This window comes from Amphibalanus amphitrite, unplaced genomic scaffold (assembly GCF_019059575.1).
Source record: "Amphibalanus amphitrite isolate SeventyFive unplaced genomic scaffold, NRLGWU_Aamphi_draft 001756F_arrow, whole genome shotgun sequence".
In the NCBI taxonomy this organism is placed as follows: Eukaryota; Metazoa; Arthropoda; class Thecostraca; order Balanomorpha; family Balanidae; genus Amphibalanus; species Amphibalanus amphitrite.
In genome coordinates, this window is record NW_024883249.1 from 76,237 (window position 1) to 103,098 (window position 26,862).

General features: G+C 46.1%; 2 protein-coding genes across 2 annotated transcripts; one reads left to right on the top strand and one right to left on the bottom strand.

Moving 5' to 3' along the window:
• Positions 1-247: 247 nt before the first annotated feature.
• On the top strand, positions 248-16,675 carry LOC122375007 (short stature homeobox protein 2-like). The gene is made up of 5 exons (XM_043354138.1): positions 248-476; positions 8,722-8,948; positions 10,204-10,261; positions 13,820-14,040; positions 15,699-16,675. The coding sequence occupies exons 1-5, from the start codon at positions 248-250 to the stop codon at positions 15,948-15,950; spliced, it is 987 nt and encodes a 328-aa protein (XP_043210073.1). The 3' UTR covers positions 15,951-16,675.
• A 3,408-nt stretch (positions 16,676-20,083) lies between these two features.
• Positions 20,084-26,808, bottom strand: LOC122375006 (coiled-coil domain-containing protein 63-like). Its single transcript, XM_043354137.1, has 10 exons — positions 26,246-26,808; positions 25,350-25,552; positions 24,758-24,926; positions 24,288-24,431; positions 23,864-24,045; positions 23,382-23,566; positions 22,951-23,240; positions 22,486-22,633; positions 21,306-21,549; positions 20,084-20,832 (listed from the first exon to the last, which is right to left on the bottom strand). The coding sequence occupies exons 2-10, from the start codon at positions 25,499-25,501 to the stop codon at positions 20,664-20,666; spliced, it is 1,683 nt and encodes a 560-aa protein (XP_043210072.1). The 5' UTR covers positions 25,502-25,552; positions 26,246-26,808; the 3' UTR covers positions 20,084-20,663.
• Positions 26,809-26,862: the final 54 nt, after the last annotated feature.

Consider the following 26,862-nt stretch of genomic DNA (forward strand, 5'->3'; position numbering starts at 1 on the left):
ACAAAGATAAACTAGGCGACCGCTTGTCATTACGTGGCTTAATTCGGCCGGCGCTGCCGCTAGGCCCCGCCCCCGGCCGCCGCCCATTGGTCGGCTGTGCCCGGAGCTCGTCAGTATAAAGCCCCGAGGCAGTATGTCGGCCGGTCGCGGCTGGCTGCGTGGCGACAGCTCAACGGAGGACGGAGCGGGGCGGGCGGCGGCACGGCGGGCTCAGACACCGGGCTAACGGAACTCTGCACTGTGAGCCATGGAACAGTTGACTGAGTTCGTGAGTAAATCGTTTGACCGCGCCGCGGCGGAGGAGGCGGCGACGCGAGAGGAGGTGACCCTCCTCCCTCCGCCGCCGGTGAAGGAGGAAAGTGAGGACGATGAGGACTGTGTGGAGGAGGAGGAGGACCAGCAGCAGCCTGTCGACATGAGGACGGCCGTGCTGCCGGACTCGTCCTCACCGACGCTCAAGTCAGATGAGACGGAAGGTACGGCAATGAAAATGAATATGATGACGGTCATTTTGGACACCTTTGATCTGTCTCGATTATTGCAAAGCATGAAAATTAAGTGAATCATTATCTCATTAATATCTTCTAGACAGTAGGTAAGGCTGTGTTATGCCTTCGGCAATGCAAACATCTAGCACGTGTCGTAACTTGTTTTTGCTTTTTGTTGTGAGTTTTCTCACTTAAGTGCGTACTACGCTCTGCAACAAGCCACAAGGTCCTTCAATTCTTCACTTTTACATAGTAATGAAAGCTCTTGATTAAGACAACATCTAAATAAGAAGATTTCCTATGAGCTAAGCCATAGGCGGCGGAACGGGGAGGGCACCGGGGCACCGTGCCCCCTTTGATTTTGGCATTTTAACATTAGCCCTACTGGAGTTGCATGGAAAGAATGGGACCAAAAGTCGGCAGTGCCCCCCCCCCCCCCCTTTAATTGAGGGTGTTCCGCCACTACTGAAGTAACCTTCATAATTATTCAATGTACCCTTTGTTAGAATGCATCAGAGGGTTCATGGTTTTTGCACTTCGATTAGCCGCTCGATCATGGCTTTTCTGTTCAAACTGAATTGTGAAAAATGACTGCAAGGCGCATTTATTTCAATCTGAACGTTTGAAAATGGTGGCAAAATGTAAACTTAAAAAGGTTGCTCGCTAGAAGTCAAGAACTTGAACTTTTAAAATTTAAGTGAGCCCTGTAAATGTTAAGTAATTTGAAGATTTATATTGCTGTTGGAATAATCGTTGTTATGAAAGAAAGCTGCATAACGACTCGGTTCAGTTGACAATGAGCGGATAGTCGTTCATTGTGGACAACATTCACATGAAGTTGGTGGACTGGCTAGTAGTGTTGGTGAGTAGGTCCACCTCAAGCGCCGTAGATTCAGACGACTTTTGATGGAAGATTCCAAAATCTCTCCATTTTATTCAAGCTCAGCAACAATTCCGTTTCGCAGCTCAGTTGGCATAGCGTTGGACTCACGGTATTCGCCCGGGCTCGAGTCTCCGGCGCTCGAGGCTCCTTTTAGGATTGGTTTGTGCCGTGGTTGTCAGAACAGTCACTGTAAGCTGAAATAAGTTCAATAGGACGGACCATGCTCGGCTTTGAAGAGCCCGCTAAACTTTGGCATTCAAATTCTCTCGATTACCCGGCATTGCCTGATCACAGATTCGCAAGATAGCGGTCCCGGCTCGTGCAGCTAGTTCTGATTGGCGTGGGATCTGGGTCTGTCAAACCGATAATTGAAAAATTTGGGCTACATTTTCTTTAATGAGGAGCGAAGATTTGCACTTGCTAGCTGAAAACATCCCGATTCAAAGCGCCGCCGCAGACAGCCTCCGCCTCAGTCCGGACGGCGAGTGGTAGACTAGCCCGCCTAACTCGCGTGTGCAGCGGCACAGTATACCACCGCAGGTATTAGACCGCCGCGCCTGAGCGTCGCTTGCGCTCTGTGCCGGCTGAAGAGCCTATGCGCCAGGCCGAGGTGAGCCTATGCCAAGGTTACCACATTTGGGAAGACACCTTCCAGCTTCGGTTTTAAATTTAGAATGTAGCTAGTAGCTACTACATATGCGAAGCCTGGATGCTGTGTGATATTTTGAAAATATGGATCGCGGCGCGATATCGCTATTCGGTTTAGTTCTTCTACATCCTCTGCAACAGAGATAACTTCCCATAGATAATAACTTGATTAATGTTATCTATATGTGCAATCATTCAGCGTGACTCGTGCTATGGTGGGCTTTGCTTTTGCATTCCCGTTTCTTTTTGTGGGTACGGGAAACACCAAGTGAAAGAAAATACACTCAACACCCAAGAACACTACTTGCACATAGTTACTGCAAAGTCGGTCTATTTTCGGTTCGTGGTTCCTGCAGTGGGAGCCCGTGTGGAATACCTTTTGTAATCTAAGGCACTTACAATGAAGTATCATACAGGAATGATGACAATGGATTTTCTCATGGTCCTCGAAACATTTGAGTTTGTTTTGATACTAATTATTTCTGAAAAAGTGTCCGTGCTGACTGCGCAGGGGATAAATTGCAGGCACCAAAGAATATATTTAGCATTTGTCCATTTCTTTTTAAAAGAGACGATAATTCCGAAAGAGAGCTACACAAGAAGAATAGCAGTAGAAATCGACGCCTCATGCATGTAACCTTGACGAGAAGAAAATAGCACGCAAAATTAAAAGAAAGTCTAAAATCTCCACGACAGAATATGCTTGTGAGGGTAGGAAAATGGCCGATGTCATACACTTTACATCCTCAGAATTCTTGAACTCGTTTATGTTCATCAAACTATGATGATGCCTTAGCGACAAAAACGTACTTCATTCGGTCAACACGCAATATTCCCTATGCTTAGATTTATAACACGCCCTAACTAATTATGCCAACCATGTTCTTAACTCCCTTTCCAGTTTCCGCCTGTTGTTTGACTTTGATTTCACGATAAGAAATATGTACAAATTCAACTTTTTAGGGTTCCGGTCTCCGGGCAATGGAGTTATGATCCTGCGTCATCTACCGCTTCAGAACGATAAGTGAATTTTGGAGGGCCAATGACCATAAAATAAATCTCATCTCCTCATAAAAATGAATCGTCAGCTATGGACATAAGCCGTGTCATTAGCGATAGATCAACTTTCGGGAGCAATATTCGGAGACAGTTGGGGCGTTCCACGACAGATCGACCAAGCCATAACACCCTACCTCTCAGATTTTGATGAAATTGCGTCTATGGGGTTATCCGTACCGTAGATTCATAATCTCCTATTTTTAGCGTTATACTACGAAGGGTTTACGAGTTATAGCCAGAGGCATTTTTCAAAATGCCCAGAGTAACCCTCTTTTAAACTCGTATTATCAAAAAATATAGCCAGTAACCTACATTAATATGTATATCACTGGAATCCTCATTGACTGTAGGAAATTCACTCACCAAAATATTTTGAAAATTTTCAAAATTACAAGATTTTTTGAAATATTTAATTTTTTATTTTCGATTTTCAAAAGGTGGCCATTTAATTTTTGACAAAAATATTATGCCAAAAGATGCCTCTGGATATGGAAATTTAAAGTCCAAAAAATTGGAGACATGTTTTGCCTTTAACTTTTTATATATTTTTTTGTTTACGACAATGTTTGTAGTAAAAGGGAACATTTGATGATGCCTTCCAGGGCCAATCATTCTCTTACCCACATACCCTCGAACTGTTTCATGAAATTTAGATATAAAAGCCTGGCACTCACATTCACAGACCAGGCATGCGATTAATTGAATGTTTTTTTGCTTCACTTTCGCTGTAGTTTCGAACATTGTTCAATGACGGCCAAAAAATTGATTTTGAGCTTAACACTGAAATCGGCTGCCTCGCATGTAATTCTGATATGGTTCTAAGCAGCTTGCACTGATGAAACTTTACACTGGCGGATCCAAGGGGGGCATGCTCCCCCCAAAGCCCGTTTGCCCCCCCCCCCCCCCAAAGACCCGAGTTTTAAAGGGGCTATTTCGGCCATTTGTCCCCCCCCCCCCAAAAAAAAAGTCCGGCTGGATCCGCCAATGAAACATTAGGAATTATCAACATTGTGAATCGAACGTTGTGGCCGGACATACCTACACAACTTCCGTTCATAAGAGCCGAGGCTGTGTTAGAGTCAAATGAGGAGAAGGCTCTAGCTAATAATCGCATGAAGTTCGCTCTGTCCTGGTAATAACGGACTTTCAGTAATTTTGATGTATAAATTTGGCACACAAAAAACAATTACATGAGTACCAAAATGCGGCTTGAAGGTAATTGATTGCAATTGCCAGGGGCGTGACCAGGTCAGAGTGGGTGGGGGTGACAAAATTACAAGTACTTGAAAACTCGCCGATATTGTATTCTGTTTTCTTGGAACTGGAAGCATCCCTAACGTTTTGAAATTAATGCATTTCGAGGTAGTGAGTGGCTTGGGATGCTCCATGTTTCACTAACATTCACTTTATTGGTATTTTTATTCCCACCCGGCCGAAGGGGAGGGTTTGATGTGCAGCCCCAACGATTTTCTCGATATTGTTTGCAACGCTGTAAAGCTTGAGAGCTGAAAGTTTACATACTTCAACATTGATTTAATCCGAATCTGTTTGACGCCAACAGAACAGGCTCAGGTCAGCTTACTGACCTATGACGTCACAAATAAATCTCAGAATGATGCAAAACGTTGCAGCTTTGCACTGTGCTCTCAGTGTAAGGGAACCTTTTGCAGGGGATGAAACAAGTAACGGCAGTAACGGCTCTTGAGATTTCACAACATCGATTCCATCAACTTTCCTAAATTTTCACCCGAGGTCAAGCTGGTCACGTGACTTCACTAATATAAGTCAATGGGAAATATTGACACATTGAAACTGTTATTTGGATGCCGAAAATAATCCAAGCCCATCTCAAACGCCTGTAATCGTGATTTCATACACTTTTGCAATGAGCGATTCTTAGGTTTTACATTGAGGACCTTGCAATGCGTCATATATGCCGTTACTTTGTATGGTCGTGTGAGGTCATCGGTTTTCTTTTTGTCAATGACTGAATGGAATTTATCTAACGAGTCGAGTAAGCCACCAGTGAGCTCAGGGAACCCTGCTGAACCGAATCATATACTTAAAATAGCCGTTTTCACGACGGTTATCTGACACACATTTACTGATATTTGATGGGATTCGGTCAAATTTGGTTCATAGTTGATTCTTAATTGTTTTTAGCCTAGGCTGCGCTAGTTGCTTATTGACCTTATTTATCAAATTATCAGTAGTTACTTTTTACTCAAACATGGGAATAAAATTACGTTATGAAAATAGCTGCAGTAAAAGCTTTGGCTAGATTCGTCTGATATCCGTCGTGAAAACGGCTGAAATGGCCTCATTTGACCAGTTTCTTGACCTCAGCGGTTTTGATGTGGCCTCGACCTGAGGAAAACATCTTAAGCTGACCTCTTCAAAATAAAGTTTTATCATTACGGCCAACCGGTGACCTCTGAGGTCAGGTCAAATGCCTTGAGGCAGGGATCCAATTTTCGGTCAATAAATCCCCTAAATGTTCGCAGCACCGTCATTTCGGTATCTGGCAAAATATTTCAGGTCACGAAACTGGTCGATTGAGATAATACCTACGGCTACCTACAGCAAAAGTATCTGTCGATTCGACAGCTCATTCTCAGTGCATTGATGTCCCTCCCCTCAATGTCGTCATTTTGTTCGGAATCTATTAACGAAAAACTCGACTCAATCAGCGTTAGTGACGTCATAAATGACGTTGCGTCATTATGACGTCACGCAAGGTCCACCAGCAAAACTAAAGCATCCTGCATCGGACCTTGCAAAAAAATGCGTGAAGTACGTTCTCCCCGTAAACTATTGTTTGGCGTTTCGCAATAGTGACATTTTTTAAGCATTAGATAGGTTCACTTACATGACGTCATAGTTCAGTAAAGTGACCTTATATGAAAGTTCATTTGATGTCACAAGATAAATCAACTAGATAAATTGTAATAACTTTCCGGCTTCAGCACTCTATCGCCAATGCGTCCCCAGCAGCGATGAGAAACCCGTCAAAGGTGGACAGCATTCGCTCCCTCGGCCACAGGGGGTTAAACCTCGCTCTCTTGAAAACAATACGCCATTATGACGTTTTTGAATCTTTGGGTCCTAACTTAGCTTTCGTAGGTGTCTTAAGCATCTTTAAAAAAGAATAAACAGCGTTGCAATGATCTCTTGATCGCATTTGACCGTACTCCGTTCAGACCGGTTGACAGTTATTGTTATTTTTTCCACTGTACGACGAAATTCAATGTTGTATAGCGACCTTTAGGGCAAAAACATGTTTTTTATACTTTCATCATTGAAAATAAATGCGTTGAGAAGACTTTTGCTTAAAAAATAAATTGTAAAAAAAGATGGCCACGTTCTCAAAATTTGATTTTTATAAATCAATTTTATGTTAAAAAATAAAAAGATCAAAATTTTCAAAAACAGTTGATATCATCAAAATCTTTGGTTAATTCTAATTGTGATGATATGCAGTTTTATAAGAATCTAATAAGTATTTAGCTAAATATCTGCAGATGAAACTTAGAGTTTTTATGGTATCCATTACGTTGCCTGGGGCAATATCTCCCAAAGTGTTCGACGAATGAGATTGAAAATGTCACAACACGAATCACCAGGATAGATAACCCCGTAGACGAAATTTCATCAAAATATGAGAGGTAGGGTGTTATTTCGCGATATTTTTTGGTCGATCTGTCGTGGAACGCCCCAGTTATCGACTGCCCTATTCCGGGAGGCTCGCCGAAGTTATGGACACTCCGGCCAGTCCACCATCAGAACCAGTAGACAGACAGCACTGTCCGTTTTCCAAGCATCTGTTGTTCGTCATTGATGAACCTCGTCTGAACTGTCTGACATTCCCTACCTTCTGTCTCTTCTGCTCTTCCATGTATTCAACCCAATCCCTGTGTCCCTTCTGATCTCTTTGGCCTGCCTTGAGTGCCAACAGTCCGTCCTGTCTGTTCAGCTGACCTTTGTGATTATTTTGTTCTCCCCTCTGATCCACATTAGCGCGTCTGCTCTCCGATTTGTCCCGTTTTCTGTCCCTCGTGATCTGTGTAACCATTTCATGATCCCGTCTCTCCGTTTTTTTTTTCACCCTGAGTCGTCTGCTCTCCCTTCTATCCCGTCCACTGTCACATTTGTCCAGTCTAATCCACTTTGATCTCCCTGAGTCCTGACCTCCCATTTGTCCCATCTGAGCTCCTGTCTGTCTTGTCTATCCCGTCTGACCTGACCATCCCTGCTGTCCCATCTATTCGGTCTGACCTTCCAGCTGACCTCCTGTTTGTCCCGTCTGACCCCCTGACCATCCCGTCCGCTGTCCCATCTATTCAGTCTGACCTCCCACCTGACCTCCGGTCTGTTCTATCTGTCCCATCTGACCTTCTGACCATCCTGTCCGCCGTCCCATCTCTCCCCTGCCTGCCGTGCTGCACTCGCTCAGTTTCCACTGCTCCCCGTGAACCTTCTCCCGGCGGCACAAAGAGCCCTCCTCCCTCCGAGACGAACCGAGAGGGGCGCCGGGGCAGACCTCGCCTCCAACCTCCGCTCCCCCGGGCGACATTACTACATTACACCGATTGACCCAAACGCTGGATAAAAACGTGTAATCTCCGCTGGCTAGCACCGGTCGGCGCTCAGCGCAGACCCACCTGCCGCCGGCGCCGGCTGGTCTCCCCAGAGCGGCCAGCGCGCCGCTGCGCTGCACTGAGGGCCGGCCTTTGTACGACCATTTAGTTAATGTGATTAAATTAATTTGGGATTCACTCAACGTGTAGTTAATGTGATCAGGGCGATGGCAACAAATGCGTCCCCCGAGGCGTTTCGGACTAGTGGGGCGATTATATCGCTTTAATTGCGTGATCACCCGGGCGCACGACCATCTAACTGAGGCGGCCAGATAAAATCAATTGCCGGGCAGGGCTAATGGAGAGAAGTACGGACCCAAAGGGCGACCCGGGCGCGGCGAGAGCGGCCGGCTGGCCTACCAAGGAGATGGCACTAATGACGCCGGAACACATCGGGGAGGTACTTTGGTCGCGCGGCGCCGCCGAGACCGGCGAATAAACCGAGATACCGGCGCAGATTTGATTTGGGTAATGGTGTTAAGTGGTGATAATTATCCAGACACCGCTACAACTAATGAAAATGGCTTCCTAATTCTCAGCCAAAATACAAAGCACGGTGAAAACAAGACCAATGAGCACCTAGGCTATTTTCTCATAATAATTCATGCTAAGTTCGCTCATATCAGTTTGTTTCATAATTTAGGTACGCCTCGCCCCTCGGCACATTTCAACACGTACGAGTAAAATTTTACTTCATGAGAACTCTTTTGGGCTACCATGACCGAAGCTGAACAGCTCTGGTGGAGCAGTTTGTTTATGTGCCTGTTTCAATCAAATACCTGTCATACAGGAGTTCAACTGTCAACATCGAATATCTTATATTCAAATTATTTAAACCACTTCTCGTTCCAGTCCTCGAGGTGTTCAACAATCGGTTAATTATCTTTGCTCTCAAACATTTTCCCTTCCCTAGTACATTTCTTCCCATTGCCTCTATCTTGTCTCTCAAAAGGCCGTTCCCGTTGTCACACAATTCCCCCACCTAACCCCACCTCCTCCTTCTCAGGAGCTCCCTGCAGTCGTCAGGAGGACAGCGACTCGGCCGCCGCTCCGGCCGACCCCTCCAACTCCAGCTCCAGCTCCTCAAAAGTCAAACAGCGGCGCAGCAGAACCAACTTCACGCTGGAGCAGCTCTCGGAGCTGGAGCGGCTCTTTGACGAGACCCACTATCCGGACGCCTTCATGAGGGAGGAGCTGAGCCAGCGGCTGGGGCTAAGCGAGGCCAGGGTTCAGGTCAGTTGAGAAGGGGTCACTCAGTGAGGTGGGAGTTCAGGGCGGTAAGAATTCAGGTCAGTGAGGGGACGGGGGTCAACAGAACAATATTCCCGATAACATTTCTTTATGTATTTTGTTTTAGAATGAAACTCCGCTAAAATTTGAAAAGATTGGTCGAAATTTTTCGTTGACTTCCAAATGGTAGCACGACTTGTAGAAATAAACCTAAATATAAAAATTGAAACTTTAAGCAACGTTGCGTGACATTAGCTTTAAATGCATAATTAGTAAATTCAGGTGCAAAAATCATTAGCGACTGATCAATATTGACCCCTGGTGATCCCGATACATTGTCAGCTATTATGTATATCTAATATCAGCCGAATGGTATTCAATCAATACTGACGGCCGTAACCTGACAGCCACTCCGTTCCCCGTCCCTTTCCATATTCACTGCTCTGTGCCGAAACATCGACGAGAGAGGAGGGATGAGACAGGGCATGAGAGAGAGAGAGAGAGAGAGAGAGAGAGAGAGAGAGAGAGAGAGAGAGAGAGAGAGAGAGAGAGAGAGAGAGAGAGAGAGAGAGAGAGAGAGAGAGAGAGAGAGAGAGAAAGAGAGAGATAGAGAGAGAGAGAGAGAGAGAGAGAGAGAGAGAGAGGGAGGGAGGATAAGAGGGCCACCGCAGCCTTCCTGTCCTTATGCGGGAGGACGGGGGATCTCCCGAGTGGGCCGGGTCGTTCCGGGTTCCGGCTCTGATTATCATTGGCGTGGGCTGCTCGGATAAATCGGCTAATATGACAGTAACGCCGGTAAGTAAGCAGCCGTCAGGGCCAATTGCCCGGAGGCGTTCCGAGGAATGGCTCCTTGGAGAGACGTCGGCCGGCCGGTGGACCCAAAACATATAGCTCACTCGCCGGGCGCGAACTGAGATCTGCCCTCGCGCAGAGGTGGAGGTGGGCTGGGTGTCATCGGCACGGAGATTGTGCCTGATGGTGGAGATTGTGGCAGGCATATGGAGAGGGGTGGATGTGTGACCTAACCCGGTAAGTGGCTGCATAGGGTATGTAGGCATTCGGAGCATTTGTCTATAACGGTTGTGCACTGAGCTGTGTGCACAATTTACGGACTTACGAATACATTCCAATTTTAAACGGCAAAATCAGTCCTTACTGTTTCGCGCACTACGTGCCAAGGACTAGGGTAATGACCAGATATGAAATAATTAATTACTTTTGTTGAATACATCTCTGACTTGTATCTAATTTCTTTCAGGTCTGGTTTCAAAACCGCAGAGCCAAATGCAGAAAACATGAAAGTCAAATACACAAAGGTAAGTTAAAAGTTTAGCTGCCTAAATCACTGCAAAGAATCATACTGGCAGCACACACACATCCGCTTAGCAAGCAGAACGAAGCCTATTTGCAGTCGTTCTTATAATGACTCAACTTCACGAATGTTTAGCAAGTTGATGTCCATCTCGCTTTACCCACATTGCTGAGTAGTTCGTTACTCCTCTTACCCACATCCAGTCCGTTATAGCCTCGTTGAGCGCTCTGTGACTCCGTCTGCTATCGGCACGGCGGCGCGCCGTTTGACACTCGGCCGTATAGCCTCGTTGAGCGCTCCGTGACTCCGTCTGCTATCGGCACGGCGGCGCGCCGTTTGACACTCGGCCGCCCCGATTCCACATATGACGGTCCGCCTCCTGCGGTGTGTTTACCCCATTTAGATAATCCAATCTGCCCGAATCCCGCAGAGCCGGCGCCGCAGATTTGTGTGTAACCAGCTCAGCCTAACGAGTTTATGCATACCTCCCTTTATTGCCTAGGGATCTTAATCCAATAGAGCGCCGCCGTCCATTCAATAAAAAACGCCCAAATGGATGATCAGTTGATTTGCCCTTTGAAAGCGGCTTGACACGCGCTGCGTTCGAATCGGCCAATTGAATTGGCCGCGCCCGGCAATCGGGAATCGCCGCGGGGCGCGAGAGAAATGATAATGAATCTGCGCCGGCTCGGCCAGGGACGTTTTATGGGATGGTGACACTCAGAGATGGTGCGTCGCCTGGGGACGCTAAACCACTTCGGAGAAACGATTTGGGAGGTGGCTGTGAAACAAGTGTGCTTACAAATCTCGTCATTTAATTTTGTGAGACACTTGGCCGGTAGAAACACACCGTAGATTCGATGCAGGGCTGTGTGTACTGTGTGCCCATTTTAGGCCTATGCATTATGCAATGATGTTGATATTTATTTGCCGGTCCCGTAGCTCAGTTGGTTAGAGCGTTGGACTCCACGTGGTGAGAGCACGCGTTCCCGGTTATGACAGTCCGGGTTCGAAGCGCGACGGGCGCTCGACATTTATGGGCCTCCTGACAGGTATGGTTGCGGTTAGTGGCAGGCCGTAGCCAGGCGAAGTCAGCGAGGGGACCGGCCGTGCGCGGCTTTGTGCGCACGTTAAACTTTGGACTCTAAATTCTGCCATAGAATCGGAATTGCGCGATCGGAGGGTAGAGGGCAGGGTCACCGCAACAAGCTTCGCTTAGCGGTGGCTCTGTCCTTGTGAATCCTTCCCATCAAAAGGTTCGGACTAAATTTATAAAAAAAAAAATAGTAGTTATCAGTTAATTCAGGTAGTTTTATGTGTTTTAAGCAATGAACATCGCACCACTTGACATTTTGACCCATATGGGTCTAGGAACCGGTCTGGGCCCATATGGGTCCAGACCGGTTCCTGGAAATTTTCTGACGGGTCCAACCGGGTCCTACAGGGTGTTTCACAATAAACGTTACTTTTGATAAGCTTTTAAAATGACCTCAGCTATTCGTATGCCCATAAATTCCATATCCATTTTGTTGCAAATTCTTTCGGGTTTTTTATCCTTACAAAAACTATGACGAATCACCAACTGCATTCTTTATGTACGTGCAATGTCCACACCATCAAAACAGGTCAATTCGCTGTTAAGCTTCAGGGTCCTTCACAATGAATGTTGCTTTTCAAACGACGATGTTTCAGTGACATGTATTACAATATGGCTCATAAGTATTACCACATGAGACAGCAGAACAGTAAGACTGATGAACATATAACTTTCAGTTCAGCACCCTTCACGGGTTCTCCACTATGCCACCCTTCCGTCTGACTTTTTCAACCAGATTCTCTGGGATCGCCGTCCGGCCAGGAGTCGGGGCTGGTCTCGTGTTTCCAGTCTTGTGGAACCTTTCTACGACCCGTTTGAAAGACATTTTTGACGGAATATCCTTCCTCCTTTTAAATGGCTACCGAAACTCCGTCGCACTGCGGTCAGACTCCGCAAAGCGCCGTAATGCATAACCACCCATAACGCCTCATCATCTGTACACGGCGAATTGACCCGTTTTGACGGTGTTGGCATTGCACGTCCATACTGATGGAACCGTTGACGGTTTGTAAAAAAAAATGTAAGGACTAAAAACCGCTACAAATTTGCAGCAAAATGCATATAAAATTTACGCGCTTACGAACAAGTAAGATCTTCATTTAACCCTCGCCCATGTAGGGGGGGTTGGTGCAACCCCCCCCCCCCTGAAGCTTTTCGGAAATAGTGCAAAAACGGCGGCGCGCAGCGCCGCCAAATTTTGGGTACCTTATGGGGCAAACCTTGCGCATCTTTTGATAAAAAAAAATTGACCGGGTCATGTCAGGTCACGGAGTTATGACGTCACAAAGGGAACAGCCTCCGGCCGGATTTTCACAAACTGAGTGCCAACGCCCGAGGTTTCCTGCCGGTGGTACGGACATCGGTTGATGGATCGTGATGAAACTTCCCATGCATGTTGGGGCAAGTATTGGCTATCATATGGTATAAGAAACTTGACCGGGTCAGGTCAGGTCACGGAGCTATGACGTCACAAGAGGAACAGCGTCCAGTACTATTTTTGAAAAGCGCCCGAACCACTATTTTGCTAATTCTTGTCACCTCAATGGGAATATGCAGCAATATTAGCTTCTATAGGGAGCAAATGGACCTCCCAAATCCAAAAATACAATCAGATTTCAAAAATTTAAATTTTGATTTTTCGAATTTCTGCCGCCGACTGTGACCTTGCCGACTTCCGGCGCTCCCAACGCGCCATTTTTAGAGCTAGGGAAACGAAATACATACCAAACGATAGAGAATTGATCAATGAACACGATAGTGAAGGTTTCAAGTCGATATCTCCCACCGTTTTGCCGCAATCGCCGCGGGAAGTTGAAAAAAAGTCTATTTTTCCGAAAATTTGACCTTTGACCGGTCAAAAGTAGGTCAAATATTGACCTAGGACCAAAAAAATATACCACCAATCGCGAGATCTCGGCGAGAGCAATCCGTTGGTCTTTTCCGCTAAGCTCTACAACGCTCCGTTTTCAAACGCCAAGGGGGGGGTAGCACCAACCCCCCCCCCCCCTGCATGGGCGAAGGTGGCAGATCGCCGTTTACGGGCGAGGGTTAAGCTATTCAAAAGTAACATTTATTGTGAAACACCCTGTACCATACATCATGCACAATACAAATAATTGCAAAATATGAAGTAAATGGAAAGAAAACATTTGCTCATGTATGTTTCTTTGCACACTGTACCTCATGAGTATTTCCAGTGGGTAAAAGGCTATTTTACATGATGCAATTAATGCTACCTACGAATAGTTTGTATTAATTGACTTTTGGGGAACGGGTCCAACTGGTTCCCATTCCAACTTGGACCGGGTCCGACTGGTTCCAGAAATACCGAGTCGGGTCTGGTTCGAGTCTGGTTCCCAAAATTTTCACCTTTTGCCACCTCTACTACCGACAGACCCTTTGACACCCCTCTGCCCGCATGCCGGACTCTAACTGCTAACACCTCTCTATGCCCGTCCTCCCCAGCCGGTATGCTGCTCGGTCCGACGGTCTCTGCCGCCGGCGTGTCGGGCCCGTCGGGGGCGGCGGCGCGGCCGGCCGGCGTGCCGCTCGAGCCGTGCCCGATGACGCCCCTGAGCCCGTACCCGGGCCGACTGGCGGCTCACAGCAGTCACCTGGTGCCGCCACCGGATCAGATTACCGCCGCCGTCAGCCGGCTGTCAGCACTCGACCCGGCCCTGCTCCAGGTATGACGCGTATACGTCATTAGATCGACGAAGAACTGTAGCACAAATGTACATTGTACATACACGTTAAATAACGTGCAGTGTCTTTTTATGTTGTTTTGTGGTATACCTACTTACCTATATGACGTAGATCCGCATTTTACAAAAGCAAAGCCACAACCCGACAGTTGGCACATAACAATTGTATGTCCTCTTTTGGCTCTCTTCCTGTCATCTCTGCCTAGCTACATACCATCGGGTCCTCTCTCAGACTGCCAGCTACGGCACCCTCCCAGTGCCCTCCGACCCTCTCCCAGTTCCGGGGCCCGGCAAAGTGGCGTCCGCGACGCGACATTTCATTCTCTCCCTGTGGAAACATTTAATCGAATTACGTCCAATGAGAATCGTCCGTCATCAGGCGTTTTATTCATTCGACCAATGGTAATGAGATTTGTATTAGCTCCGCCCCCTGCATCGATCGAGCGACATCTGACGGCTGGCGCCGGCGGCGGCCGGCCGGACGGCAGACTCAAAGCAGACTCAGAGTTGCTGGGACTTCAGTACCTACCGGCCACCGGGCCTTTATTATACACCTGCTTTCATTTTAGGAGTCGGTAGTCAGTCCATTTGTAGGCACACTCGATTCGTGCTGCTAGCCTAAATATACTTTTTTTTTTCATTGAAGGAATGAAAAACGCGCTTTGATGTGGCCTTACCTGTAGTTAACATGCGGAGCGATACACTTTCTAGAATCTAGATTTCATGTTTTCGAAGCGAAAACGGCAGTTAAGTTTTTGAAATAAATTCCCAATCGCATTTATTGCAGTTTTCTTTGGATGTGTATTGCGTAGCTATAAACCTTCTGAATAATTAATGTTTAAATGTTCTTTACCACATTAACCCGTGTTTACTGTAAATCTCTTTACAATCCACATAAGACGGTCCCATCACATTTAATTGCGCCGCGGCCGGCGCCGATCTGCATATACACCCTCGTGGCTGTCGAAGCGCTCAAATTTGCATGTCTGAGATCACGCCTGTCGGGCCGCATCACGGCAACGCGTCTCCAGTGCGGCGTATGTCGGTTGCGATCGTGTCGACAGCCGCCGTCGGCCCCGTGGCTCGGCTGCCCCCTCGGATACGTCACACCAAATCTAATACCCAGATTGGAGTCGCGGGCAAATACGCGCCAATGATTCCATTTGTATAGCTAAATGATTAGCCAGCTGAAGGCAGCCCATTTGAATAGTGGTGGGGACAATTTATATTCGGTGACGGCGCATAAAATTTGCGTTCATTACGGTGGTCGAATGTCTTTGCATCGTATTAGCAAAGGGTCGGTCGACCTTTTAAAATGCGATTAACGGCAATACGAGCAGTTGCATTTACCGCAATGGCTAGTGCTTCACTTCAAAACCAAATATGAAACCTCAAGGAATTTAATAACACCAAAGTGGGCATAAGTGCGGTTGGTTACAAGTGAACACTCTCTATCTTACGCCATCGCATGATCAATTGGATGCTGCAATGACAGGTCACTGGCCAGCATGACAAAAATATATGCGTTTTGCACTTGTGTTAAATTGTTAGGTGCCTACTGCCTATTATTCAGACTCACCAAACATGTTTCTGCTGTCTCTGCGGACCCCTTCTGACGTGCCCTTCCGCTGTCGTTTCAGTACGTGGCCGCGGCGGCCTCTCTGTCAGCTGTGACCTCTCTGGCGAGCTCTCACCACGCGCCACCACCACCCCCGCCACCGCTGCTGTTTTACCCGAGCGCCGGCTACCCGCTGGGACTGGGCTCTGCCGTATGGAGTTCGGCCGGCCGGCTCGCCTCCAAGACGAGCAGCATCGCCGACCTGCGCATGAAGGCCCGCAAACACGCCGAGAGTCTGGGAGCGGCGCTTGGCTCCCGACTTTCACCGGTCTGAGTCTGGTGTTTGAGTCTCACCAGTCTGAGTCATGGTTGAGTCTCACCAGACTTGGCCTCGGACTCTCCTCAGTCAGTCCTGGTGTGAGAGTCTCACCAGTATGAGTCACGGACTCCGGAGTCTCTTCAGTCTGAGTCCCAGAGTCAGACTCAAAGGCGCTTTTAATAGTATGAGTCCTGAATTCAGAGTCGAGTCGATCTGAACAACGGAGTCGGAGTCTCCTGTTTGAGTAACAGTGTCAGATTCGCTGGTATGAGTCACGGTAGAGCCAGATTCTCACCGATTGGAGTCTTAGGGGTCTCAGTACGGTCTGAGCCACACTAGGAGAGAGTCATTAGACACCTGAACTTGTGAGTCGGTGAGCCAGGAGGCTTCTTCAGATGAGCCAAATTGCCAGAAAAGCAGTTTTGAATGAGGGAGTGCAGTCAGAATAGGGAAACGTTCATTAAATGGAGTCATTGCAATGTCAGTGCTGCACTAGCGTGCCCTTGCTGCATAAACTGGTATAGTGATATGTGCTTAGTGCAAGTAACTACAACTTTTATTTGCTCTCAGTGCAGCTTGAATAAATAACAAAATTTTCGTTAAACATTGCTGGTATTGCTATTAACTTCACGGAACGCTAGTTGATAAACTGATTATTTTCGCACCACAAATACCTACTCGAGCTCATTACGACGGTCTCATAGTGATCTCTGAAAAGTAACAGATCTCAAGCGCCTAAATGTGAGTGGTGGTTTAACCCGCGCCCCAGTGGCGGTCTCAGCCAACTTCGCCCTAGTGAGGGGGGGCATATGTTACCACCCACCTCTAACTCAAAAACTAAGAGGGCTAGAAAGACGCGGTAAAAAGCAGTCGATAGCTATCAATGCGTACGTTTGAAAGTATTTCAGTCATTTTTCACCTTAGAGCAATATTGGGGTCACCAGAGGTCATCAAAGGTCAAAATTTGCCAATTGTCATTATATTTTTCAGAAAACATGCCGTTATCTCAGGAACTATGGTAGCTAGAAAAAACGCATGGAAGAGCAAACGATAGCTTTTGAACTCTTCTTTTGAAAAGGTCATTATCAATATTGACCTCAGGTCAACGGTTTAGCCTCCAGAGGGCAAAAACTCCAAAAATAGCTGTTTTTACGAAAAGTGTTTTTCGACAATAACTTTCGACTACAAAAAGCCACGACATTTCTATTGCCAGAATCGTGTTCCCCTCGCCGTGACGCGTCGAATGAACTATAATTTGACCTTAAAAGGTCAACTTGAAAATTTGACCTCAGGTCAAGGTCATGACCTTACCGGAAAAGGTCATGTTGCATATCAGTCGATGCGTCTCAACAAGACAAACACAATGAGACCATCCCCAGCGTTCTATCTCTTTCCAATCGCGAGTTATTGGCAAAAAACTGTTTGTAGCCTCAAGTGACCTCGGATGACCTGTCTAGAGGCTATCAGCAAAAATGACACCTTGGTCATCACGAGTGGACTAAATCATTGTGATTCTGAAATATTTGGACTGTTCCGATGCGTACACACGGATCTAGAGGCATTTTCATTTTTCTCCATTGACTTGTAATGGAAAGGTCACGCCACTGACCTGACCTTAGGTCACGGATATAAAAAAATCCGAGATATACAAATTGTAGGCGCCCATAACAGCATGCAATCCACCAAGTTTCAAACCTTTCTGACAAACACTGCAGGCTGGACATGATTGCAAACTTTTTTTTAGGCTTGGTCAGTTAACTTGACCTCGTGACCTGACCTGACATGACCTTGGGTCAAAAATTTCACACATTGTCCAAAATTAATGTACCAAAAGCTACCCCAAGCGGCGCGGCGCTACGCGCCGCGGTTTTTTATTCACACGCAAAAAACGCGACAGGGTGGTAACATATGCCCCCCCCCCCCCACTGGGGCGAAGGTTAAAGAGGTCCATCTAGTTGTGTGAAAAGGTAAAGCTCGTCGCGTTTTTTTTTAATAATATTTGTGCGCGATGTTGGGGCACAAGCTCCGTTAGGGCTGAGTTTATTCGGCACGGATGTACCGGGAGCATACAGAAAGTGTTTCGGACATATTATTGCCTGTAGCGTGCTTTATTGGACGAAATGCAGCTGAAGCATCCTCTTAAAGTTGGACGCTGGCAGGGCATGCTGTAACCCGCGATGTGCCATCAAGGGGTAAATAGATACACGTGCAATGTGGGTGGGCTGTTGTCATTCTTGTGGAGAGCGTTCCCCGGCACAATTGTTATGTGCCGATTGTTATTTTGGTATGTGTGTCAGTCTGGGTATGCCTAATGTGCTAGTGCGCTCAGCGACACATATTTCTGTGTAGATGTAGACTTATGTTCCCCTGTATTAAAGGTATTGTAAAAGTTATTATGTGGCAAAAAGTATATGTGTCAATCATCTCTTCTATGAATAATCGGGGATAAAATTAGTCAGTTATGTATGTAATAACAAAAGCAAGGGATAAGCGTCAAAAGTATTCTAGGCACTTATCAGATATATCCGATAAATTCCTTTGAGATCCGCTATACTCGTAGCATATGCTTTATTCATAACCATTTTCAGGAGCGAAATGTTTGATAAATATAGCTCGAATATATTTGTCTCAGCTCGAATATGTTTGTCTTTATTTTGAATTCATTGGCGATTTCGTCATGTATGCTATTGCAAAAGTGTGGCGAATTCGGAAAAGTTTGCGATGTGCTATGCTTTTGCCGAAACATGTGAATTTCTTTAGTTTACCGGGTAATATAGTACATCGGAAGCTACCCATTAATATGCTACCAACATCGCAATATTAACATGTAAATGCTGTTCCCACGCCAGCTTGCACAAGCTTTACTTGCCCACCTTTGTGCATGTGTAGGTATAAGGAACCCTAAATAAATTGTTCGGCGATGTACTCGTGGTAATAGTTAATGTGAGAGCGCAGGAGTCATCTCGTCAATTTGTACTGGCACCGACTGAGCACAAGTCGACCGTTGGTGGCCTCTGACAGGGCCGAGTATTCCAGCAGCTCATGATCACATAATAAATCGCAGACCAGCGCAATGCGCTCATCCACAATGCACATTTCTTAAAAAAATAAAGACCTTAGCCTTGCTTATCGACTGTTTTTTCAAGATGCAAGAAAAGCGATCGCTTCACTTCTTTATATTGTTATCTCGAAAAGCGCAATGCTATTTCCGATCGCACTCAAAACGAATCGACGACATTGAATTACATTTAACGCCAACAAAGCTGAGACCATCTGCAAACTGCCACATCGGAAACGAACGCCGGCGACATTTGTTCTCGTTAGTTTTCCATTTGCTGCGCGACCCTGCTAAGTCCGATCGACGCGGCTGGGCCGGCGACCACCGATCACCCCCACCCTTCTCCGTCGTCCGGCGGCGCTCCGTTTTTACCATTCAGTCGTCCATCCGTCTTGTATGTATCGGCCTGCTCTCAGCGCCCGCGGCCCAAACGACAATTGCCCGGGACGGCAGCATTAGAGAGCCGCTACAAGTCGTTACTGGGACCAGAAGCTCGCGGCGCCGCCGGTCGCCGGCCGCCTCCGAGCATGTTTATTTTATTACCAGCTATTCCAGCCCCGGTCCACTCGCATCACGGGCCATTGGCAAACATCAGATTTTATCCGGCGCTAATCCATCTGGGCCGATTATTGGATTACGATGATATGTGTGTGGTGGCCGGCGGCCGGTTTCCGCTCGACCGCACGACGCGCCGCTGGACTTTGGGGTGGAGCAGCAGAGGCGGCGGAGGCGCGCGCGCGCGCACACACAAACAAGTCCCAACGCTCGACCGCACGGCCGAGGGGTGGTTTTTAGGGGAAGCGGAGAAGATATTGGCAAACGCACACAACGCATACCCACGGACATCAGCATCTTCTCAATTAATTGCTCATGATGGTATGGATAAGTTATTTGATTGTTAGTGCTAACGGAAATATTTCAAACACATTTAACTTCTACATACAATCAGCTCGTGGGACATTTGTCAAAAAGGCTTTGATATGTGTACTATTATTTTAGACAAAACAATTGATAAATCTTTGATACTATCGGTACCAGATAGCAGAAGCAGTACCCATGATTCTGGCACTTACCTGTTTTGCATAACAAGTTTGTGCTCATGTAGGTATATTAGACAAAACCACTGACGATGAGCTAATTGAACATGAAGCTCACTTACTTCGGCATGATCAATGATCACCAGAACCACCAGTATACACAATAGACCACAAATAATCTTAGTCAAAGCGATAATGTAAAATGCATAGATCGAAGCATTAGCAAAAGGCATCATCGTTCGTAAATAGATTTTAGATGAAAGCATAAGTGAAAGTAAGCCCTAATTAAGGGTGTACGTTTCTTACGTCCGCCTACTAGCTGAGCCTGTATAGCTTCGGTGATCTTGAAAAGCACTGAACGGCAAAAACTAAGCAAAACAGCACACGACGAACCTGAAACTGTGATAAGTGGCATTCCTATTGGTTGTCATCTCCTATGCCTAAATTTCAGGTAAACTTAATCAGAGTAAGACGACTATCGCAATGAAGTGCGTTTTCTAGATTCAAAAAAAAAATCACGCCATAATTTCACTTTCACGGCATGGTGTTTAAAACCTTCTGTTTACCGGGCACACTTAGGGCAACTAAAAAAAAAGATCCTTCATAACTCATCGACTTCCGATATTCCCCGACTTAGACGATGGGTTTGGGTTTGGACGTCCCGTGAGCGCTGTTGTGGCGCTGGTGTTTCTTCTTCTTGTCCTGTGCGGACGCCTGTGCCGACTCGGCCTGCACTGCCATCTTCTCCTTGATCTGATCCTCGGTTAGCGGTACGGCGTCACTCTCGGCCTCACTCTCGTCACTGCAAGGCGTCACAGGGACGTGAGATATCAGTGTGACGCAGAAACTAAACGGTTTCAAATCATGGAAACAAGTAAAATCGAGAAACATATAAGTGCATGTATGGCCTAAACTTTCGAATTCATTTTAAAAGAGATAAAACGCAAAAATTACCCCAAAAACGCAAAGAGAGATAAAACGCAAAACTTTATCTCTTTTAAAATGAATTCAAAAGTTTAGGCCATACATGCACTTATATGTCACATCTGTCATTTGATAATCCTCAAAATCGAGAAAATCGTGATAAAATCGGGATTGCCAGTAAAATGCACCCGAAATTAATCACGAATTACAAACCCCATCGATCCCATGCCTCCCTGTCAAACCTCTTAGAATACCCATCCTCGCCATTATCACCCACCTACTCTCCCGTGTCTCCCCATTATCCGACACTTACCCTGGTTCAGCCATCTCTCCTCATTCCTTAGCACTTACCCCGGTGACGGCGCGGCCACCTTGATGTCCACTGCGGCCAACTGCTGCGGCAGCAACATACGGCTGCTCTGCTGGCGAACCGAGGCGATCGAGCCCGACGGAGAGTTCTCAGAGTCCTCCAGGCCCTCGGCCGAGTCACGCCGGAAGTCGATGAACTTGCGCACCCGCAGCAGGTCGTTGACGCGCTGCTCCACCATGGTCAGGTACGTCATGATGTTGTTCTCAGTCACCTGCTGGTTGTCGCCTGCCGAGGAAAAAGGAATGATGTCGATCATGCTGCATTCATTGTTCGGGAATGGTTAAATACGATTTGATTACATTCCTGCTAACAGTGGCCTGATTGTTTGAAATAAGAATGGTTATCCAGATGTGCAGATGTTTAGCGGTGCTCAATAACTTACTAAAAGGTGGTTGAACATTTATGCATTAATAACGTACTTCATTTAGAGCAGCATTTTAACATGTAACACATATTACCGTATGGCATGTAAAATATTTGTAAATCGCAACATAGTTATGCGAAATATTACGGAGTACTGCACCATTTTCCCATCATAAGACATGTGAACCGCAAATCATAGCTTTCAAAACCGTTTTAAACGTTCTGACATTCCGGCGTAAGACTGTGAAGCAGATTTCGTACCCGACCGGAAACGTTCCATCTCAAGGGATCGTCTTTCAAAGGTCAGATGCCATGGGCGTTTCTACAGAACTCAGTGGACAAGACATTTAAGCTGGACCACTGTCTACCAGTCATTCGACCACTGCTGTGTTATGGGGCAACGAGTCGTGAAATTGACATTGAGTTTTGTTGCAAGAAATAAGAATACGATCGACATGACGAGATATGACAAGTTCACGACAAGATCGTGATTTTGAAACCATACCATGAATGCCCCTAAGCAAAGTATTCCGTGTTCCGGATGCGGCACAGTATTACATATTCCGTGTAGCAAATAATATGCCGTGCCCAATTGATTTCAAATATGGTAGGTAACACAATCCGTCAATTGTTATCCATGCAAAGCTGTCCGGGAAGTTAGGTTTGTTTTTCAATAGAAAACTCGATTCTATAACGAATATTGTTTTTCCTAATTGAACACAAGCCTTCGGTTACTACCCCGATTCCTTCCCAGCACCAGTGATAGCATGCAACAGGCATCTCAATACGGTTACTCACCGAGCAGCTCGAGAATGGGCGACCGGTCGCACTTGGTCTCCGTGACGAGCTGATCCACGCCCTGGCAGAGCTGGCGCAGCAGCGCCTGGTACCGCTCCAGCGACTGTTCGGCCTGGTCCGCCAGCTCGGCACTCTCCTGGGCCTCGCGCTGCGGAACACAGAGACGTTATAGGATCAACACATGACACAGGATTGGTCAGCTGAGGCGAAAAGCCGGAATAGCCTATCAGGGAGGAGAGATGTTCTGCCAAAATGAGGGACGTAAATATACTTTTCATTTCCTAGTTCTATGCAAAACATGTCCGTCATATCTACCGCTTATTCTGCCTCAAGCATTCGGCATTACGCACTGAAAAGGTTAAACGTTAATGCAAAAGCTCGCAATTCGAGGAAACATGATTTTCAAATGTATTATGTTGTACGGGAATGTTACGGCGCACCTGAAACTAAGCACGATCACCTCACCTCCAATTTCTGAATCTGCTCTTTCTTATTTTCCGTTTCTTCTACGTCTTTCTGTTTCGTTTTCTCAATCTCGGCCTCGGTCATGGCGATCTGTTCCTGCAGCGTTTCTACCTCTGTGTTGAGCTCGTTAACGTAGTTAAAGAGTGCAAAGTTCTTATCCTCCATCTTGACGTACTGCGCTATCAGGTTATTGACGTCCGTTTCTCCCGCGATGTCTCGGATTTTACGGAATGCCTCGCGGTATGCCTGAACGGTTTCCTCGGCCGTCTTCTCTGCTGATTTTTCATGATCTGACGGTGAATAAAAATGTTTGTTAACAAGCGTACAAGCTACCGTGGGCTATGGCGATAGACAGAACTCTAAGAACGTGCTAAGAAGACGATGCATCGCTTAGGCGCAAACAATAAGCATAATGCACAGCGCAACCTCACCTTTTTTCTTCAGTTTCTCCTCGTCTTCCTCGATCTGCCTCTCATGCGCCTTTGTGGACATGAACTCCTTCAGTTTGTGGTCGTGATCCAGCGTGCGCAGCAGGTCCTTCAGCTCCGTCATGTGCGCCACCGACTCCTTCGTGTTCCGATCCCGTAACGCCGCTGCCTTCGAATTTGCTTCATCGCTGATGAAGGAAGCGTAGCGGTTTTTATATTATTTTTGTTAATTATAATAAGCCTAATGTTATCTGTAAAAGCAAATGCGTCTAGAAATATCAACACCACAAGCCTGAGTTCATGAAATTAACATCACAAGCCTTCCACATACGGCGTGGCGATTACGGTTTTTATTATTTTTTCATATTAAATTATGTGAGCTCACAGAACCGAATAACACTACTCCAAACGCAGAAACAAAACTTATCAAACCAGAACACATATGTAAATGCAATATTACAAGTTAGAGACGGTGAGATACGAACCGCTGGTCATAGGCCTGGGTGGCCTGGTCGATGATTTCCGACGTTTTCTGCTTGGTGGCGGCCAGCCGATCGATCAGCTTGTGGTACTGTTTGTTGAACGTGGCTCTTTCGATCAGCAAATGATCAATCTCAGAACGCAGGTTGTTGTTCTCAACCAGCATCGAGTTAAATTTCACATTTGTCTGCGAAGGAAAGGAAATATATAGAAACAACACTACAAATATTATACAATACAAATCAAGTCATGTTTTTTTAAGCCGAAACTTTAGCTGTTATATGGAGCTACACGTTTCCGTTTGCTTTCCATAATATGCCTTTCCAAGACTTATCAGTCTATTTCGACAGCACACCTACCTCAATGACTTGAATAGATGCTAAGATGGATATTATGTTGTTCTAGATAAAAAAAATGTGCTGCACATACCGTGTAGAGCCTGTTATCGAGCCGCCGTGCCTTCTTCTGCAGCTGAAACTGTTTATTTCGAACCACGTCGTTGGCACCCCCTCGTTTGGCCTGCTTCGGTATCTCTCTTTCCACTCTCCGAATGCGACTCTCTATATCGGCCAACTGAAACAAAAACACTTAAAATGTTGAAAGCTGTCCACATTAACTTAAAAAGGCTGAGTACGAGGTCTGTTCTAGGTATTTTACTTAATTCGACTTTCGAGAAACAGTAAATAATAATTCAATTATTACTTGAGAACGGTTAAGCATAAAACGTTGGTCGAAGCTGCGAAATACAAACATTAAAACACAATGATTGTTGAGATCTTAGAAGCATCGTTTATCGCATCTGTGTGAATCCTATCATGCATCTTTCATTTGGAACAAGTGCTGCGTGCGCTATTAACCAGCTGTCTAAAGGAAACAACTTGCCAAGTATTAGCCCTCACCTGCTGCCTTTCGGTCTCTATTTCATCCAGCAATTGCTTTTGCTTCCCAACATAGGAGCTGAGCTTGTTTGAAGCTGCCTTATTCTTTCGTGTGTTGTAATTTGAATTAATGAGATTCATGTCGGTATCAATTTCCGCCTTCTCAGCCATCAAATTATCGATAATTCGCCTGAAATATGAGATTAAGTGTAAGAACTATGATAATTTTCAAGGCAATAACGCTACTCAAGCAAACAGCATTCAATAAACGTCTTAAACGAATCCCAGAAAAAGGGCGCTTGACCGGATTTTTAAACGGATGTGCGTCGTAGATGGCATTCGGCAAGATTGCTACGCTATAGTTGTGACTTAAGGCGTTCGGTATTGATCAATTAAGTCAATCGGTATATCTGCAGAAGGAATCGTATATAAGTAAAAATTTGACTGCTACTTGAAGATTTATTATGAGACCTAGTACTCTTAATTCTTACGAATGAAGTCTTCAATTAAGTCATGGGATTTTAAATCTAAAATGCCAGCGACTTCTGACTGAAAAAGCCGTCTATCTCAGCCATGACCGGCCGTCCGAAACCCCGCCGTCTTTTGCTCTAACCTCTGTTTGCGGAGAACCGTCTGCGTCTCCTTGTAGTAGGCCTTCCTGTCGTTGTCCATGATACGGTACTGGCGCTGCAGCCGCGCCAGTTCTGTCTCAGTGATCCCCTCCAGCTCATTCTCCTCCAGCTCCGAGCGTTTCTTACGATCCATAATTGACGATACCTCACAGGCGATGATGATGCTAAGCTAACTCTTCAAACGCTGAAAATAAGTGAATAGTCATTTTATACTTTTAGGAAATACAACTCAATGCACTCGCTCATCACTATATTTCAACATAGTTAAACACAAAGCTCTACGCCGTTCTTATCCTCCTTGCATCCTAAGCCGTATTGGTGTTGTTGAGAGCTGTGCTGCAGATATAGGACAATGTTGGGTAATGGGGTAAATAGAGTCATTATCAACCTCCAGTAATTTCCAACAAAAGGTTACCGGAGCGCCATTGAAGTAATGCTATTCTTTGCACCTCGTAGATTCGTTGCCCGGAAATGAAAGCGCAGCGTTGAGCGTAAGCGTAATATCGATCAGCGTACTCAAAGGCCGTGTTTCAGTATAGGAGCTATCCGGTACAGCCTACAGATTCAGGCGTTCCATGCTAACGCCATCTAGCGACAATAATGAAATTATTTCTTACGGGAGGCCCACCCGTTTCAAGGTAAATGATAATGCAAGGACAAAACGATACAAATGGTTATTTACGATTCGTAAGATATTTCAGGTTTTTGAAGCATATGTAGAGGAACTTGGCTAAGACTCCAATGTTCACATAATGAGCAAATGCTGAAATGCACATTTTTCAGCTACGCAGCAACGGCGAAAAGGCGGTCAGTGCATGCAGCTGAAGGACAGAGTTCAAAACATAACTTATGAAAGTAATGAAGAACTGTATCTTACCTTCAGGCTTCAGTCTCCACCTCATCACATCATTCAGCCTATTCCAAAGCAATCACGGATTGCCATCGTAGATTATGACAGAAACTCATCGGCAATAATTTGGTGGTCTTACCATGCATACAAAATTGTTAAATAAATACCATTTAATGGCTAGTGTTTCGTTATATCGTTCGTTTACGTTTGCACAAAATGCGACCGCAGCCAGCTGTTCACGCGTGCCCAACCGACGATCGCAGCAACTCTGTTGCCTAGCAACGCCGTCGAGATCGACTACACCTTCGGACGAGCGAACTGCACGAAAGCCAGAACGTCGAAAGCTTTGAAGGCCCGTGGCATTGTAGTATAGTGAGATGGCCTTGGTATAGTGGTAAACTGAGGGTACGGAAACCCTGCATGTGATGGAATTGACAGGACTCAGAATGAAAAAGTACACCTCCGAATGTGGCATGTTCCCATTGTAAGGCAATCATGCCGCACCATCACAACTGACATCCGGACTTAAAACAACGTCTTAGCTTTATGATGCTGCCCCTAATTCCACGCAGGGAAGGAACTGAACACAAAATATATGACTCGCACGTGTTCAATATTTCATTAAAATTTGTTAGCGAATAGAT

Bases quoted from the DNA above. Each gene is read 5' to 3' on its own strand.
- LOC122375007 (XM_043354138.1), top strand. From the start codon at position 248: ATGGAACAGTTGACTGAGTTCGTGAGTAAATCGTTTGACCGCGCCGCG. The intron at 10,262-13,819 runs GTAAGTTAAAAG...CGTCCTCCCCAG, and splicing joins TGAAAGTCAAATACACAAAG to CCGGTATGCTGCTCGGTCCG. The intron at 14,041-15,698 runs GTATGACGCGTA...CTGTCGTTTCAG, and splicing joins TCGACCCGGCCCTGCTCCAG to TACGTGGCCGCGGCGGCCTC.
- LOC122375006 (XM_043354137.1), bottom strand. From the start codon at position 25,501: ATGGATCGTAAGAAACGCTCGGAGCTGGAGGAGAATGAGCTGGAGGGG. The intron at 23,241-23,381 runs GTGAGGTTGCGC...ATTCACCGTCAG, and splicing joins GGAGAAACTGAAGAAAAAAG to ATCATGAAAAATCAGCAGAG. The intron at 20,833-21,305 runs GTAAGTGCTAAG...GACGCCTTGCAG, and splicing joins GTGGCCGCGCCGTCACCGGG to TGACGAGAGTGAGGCCGAGA.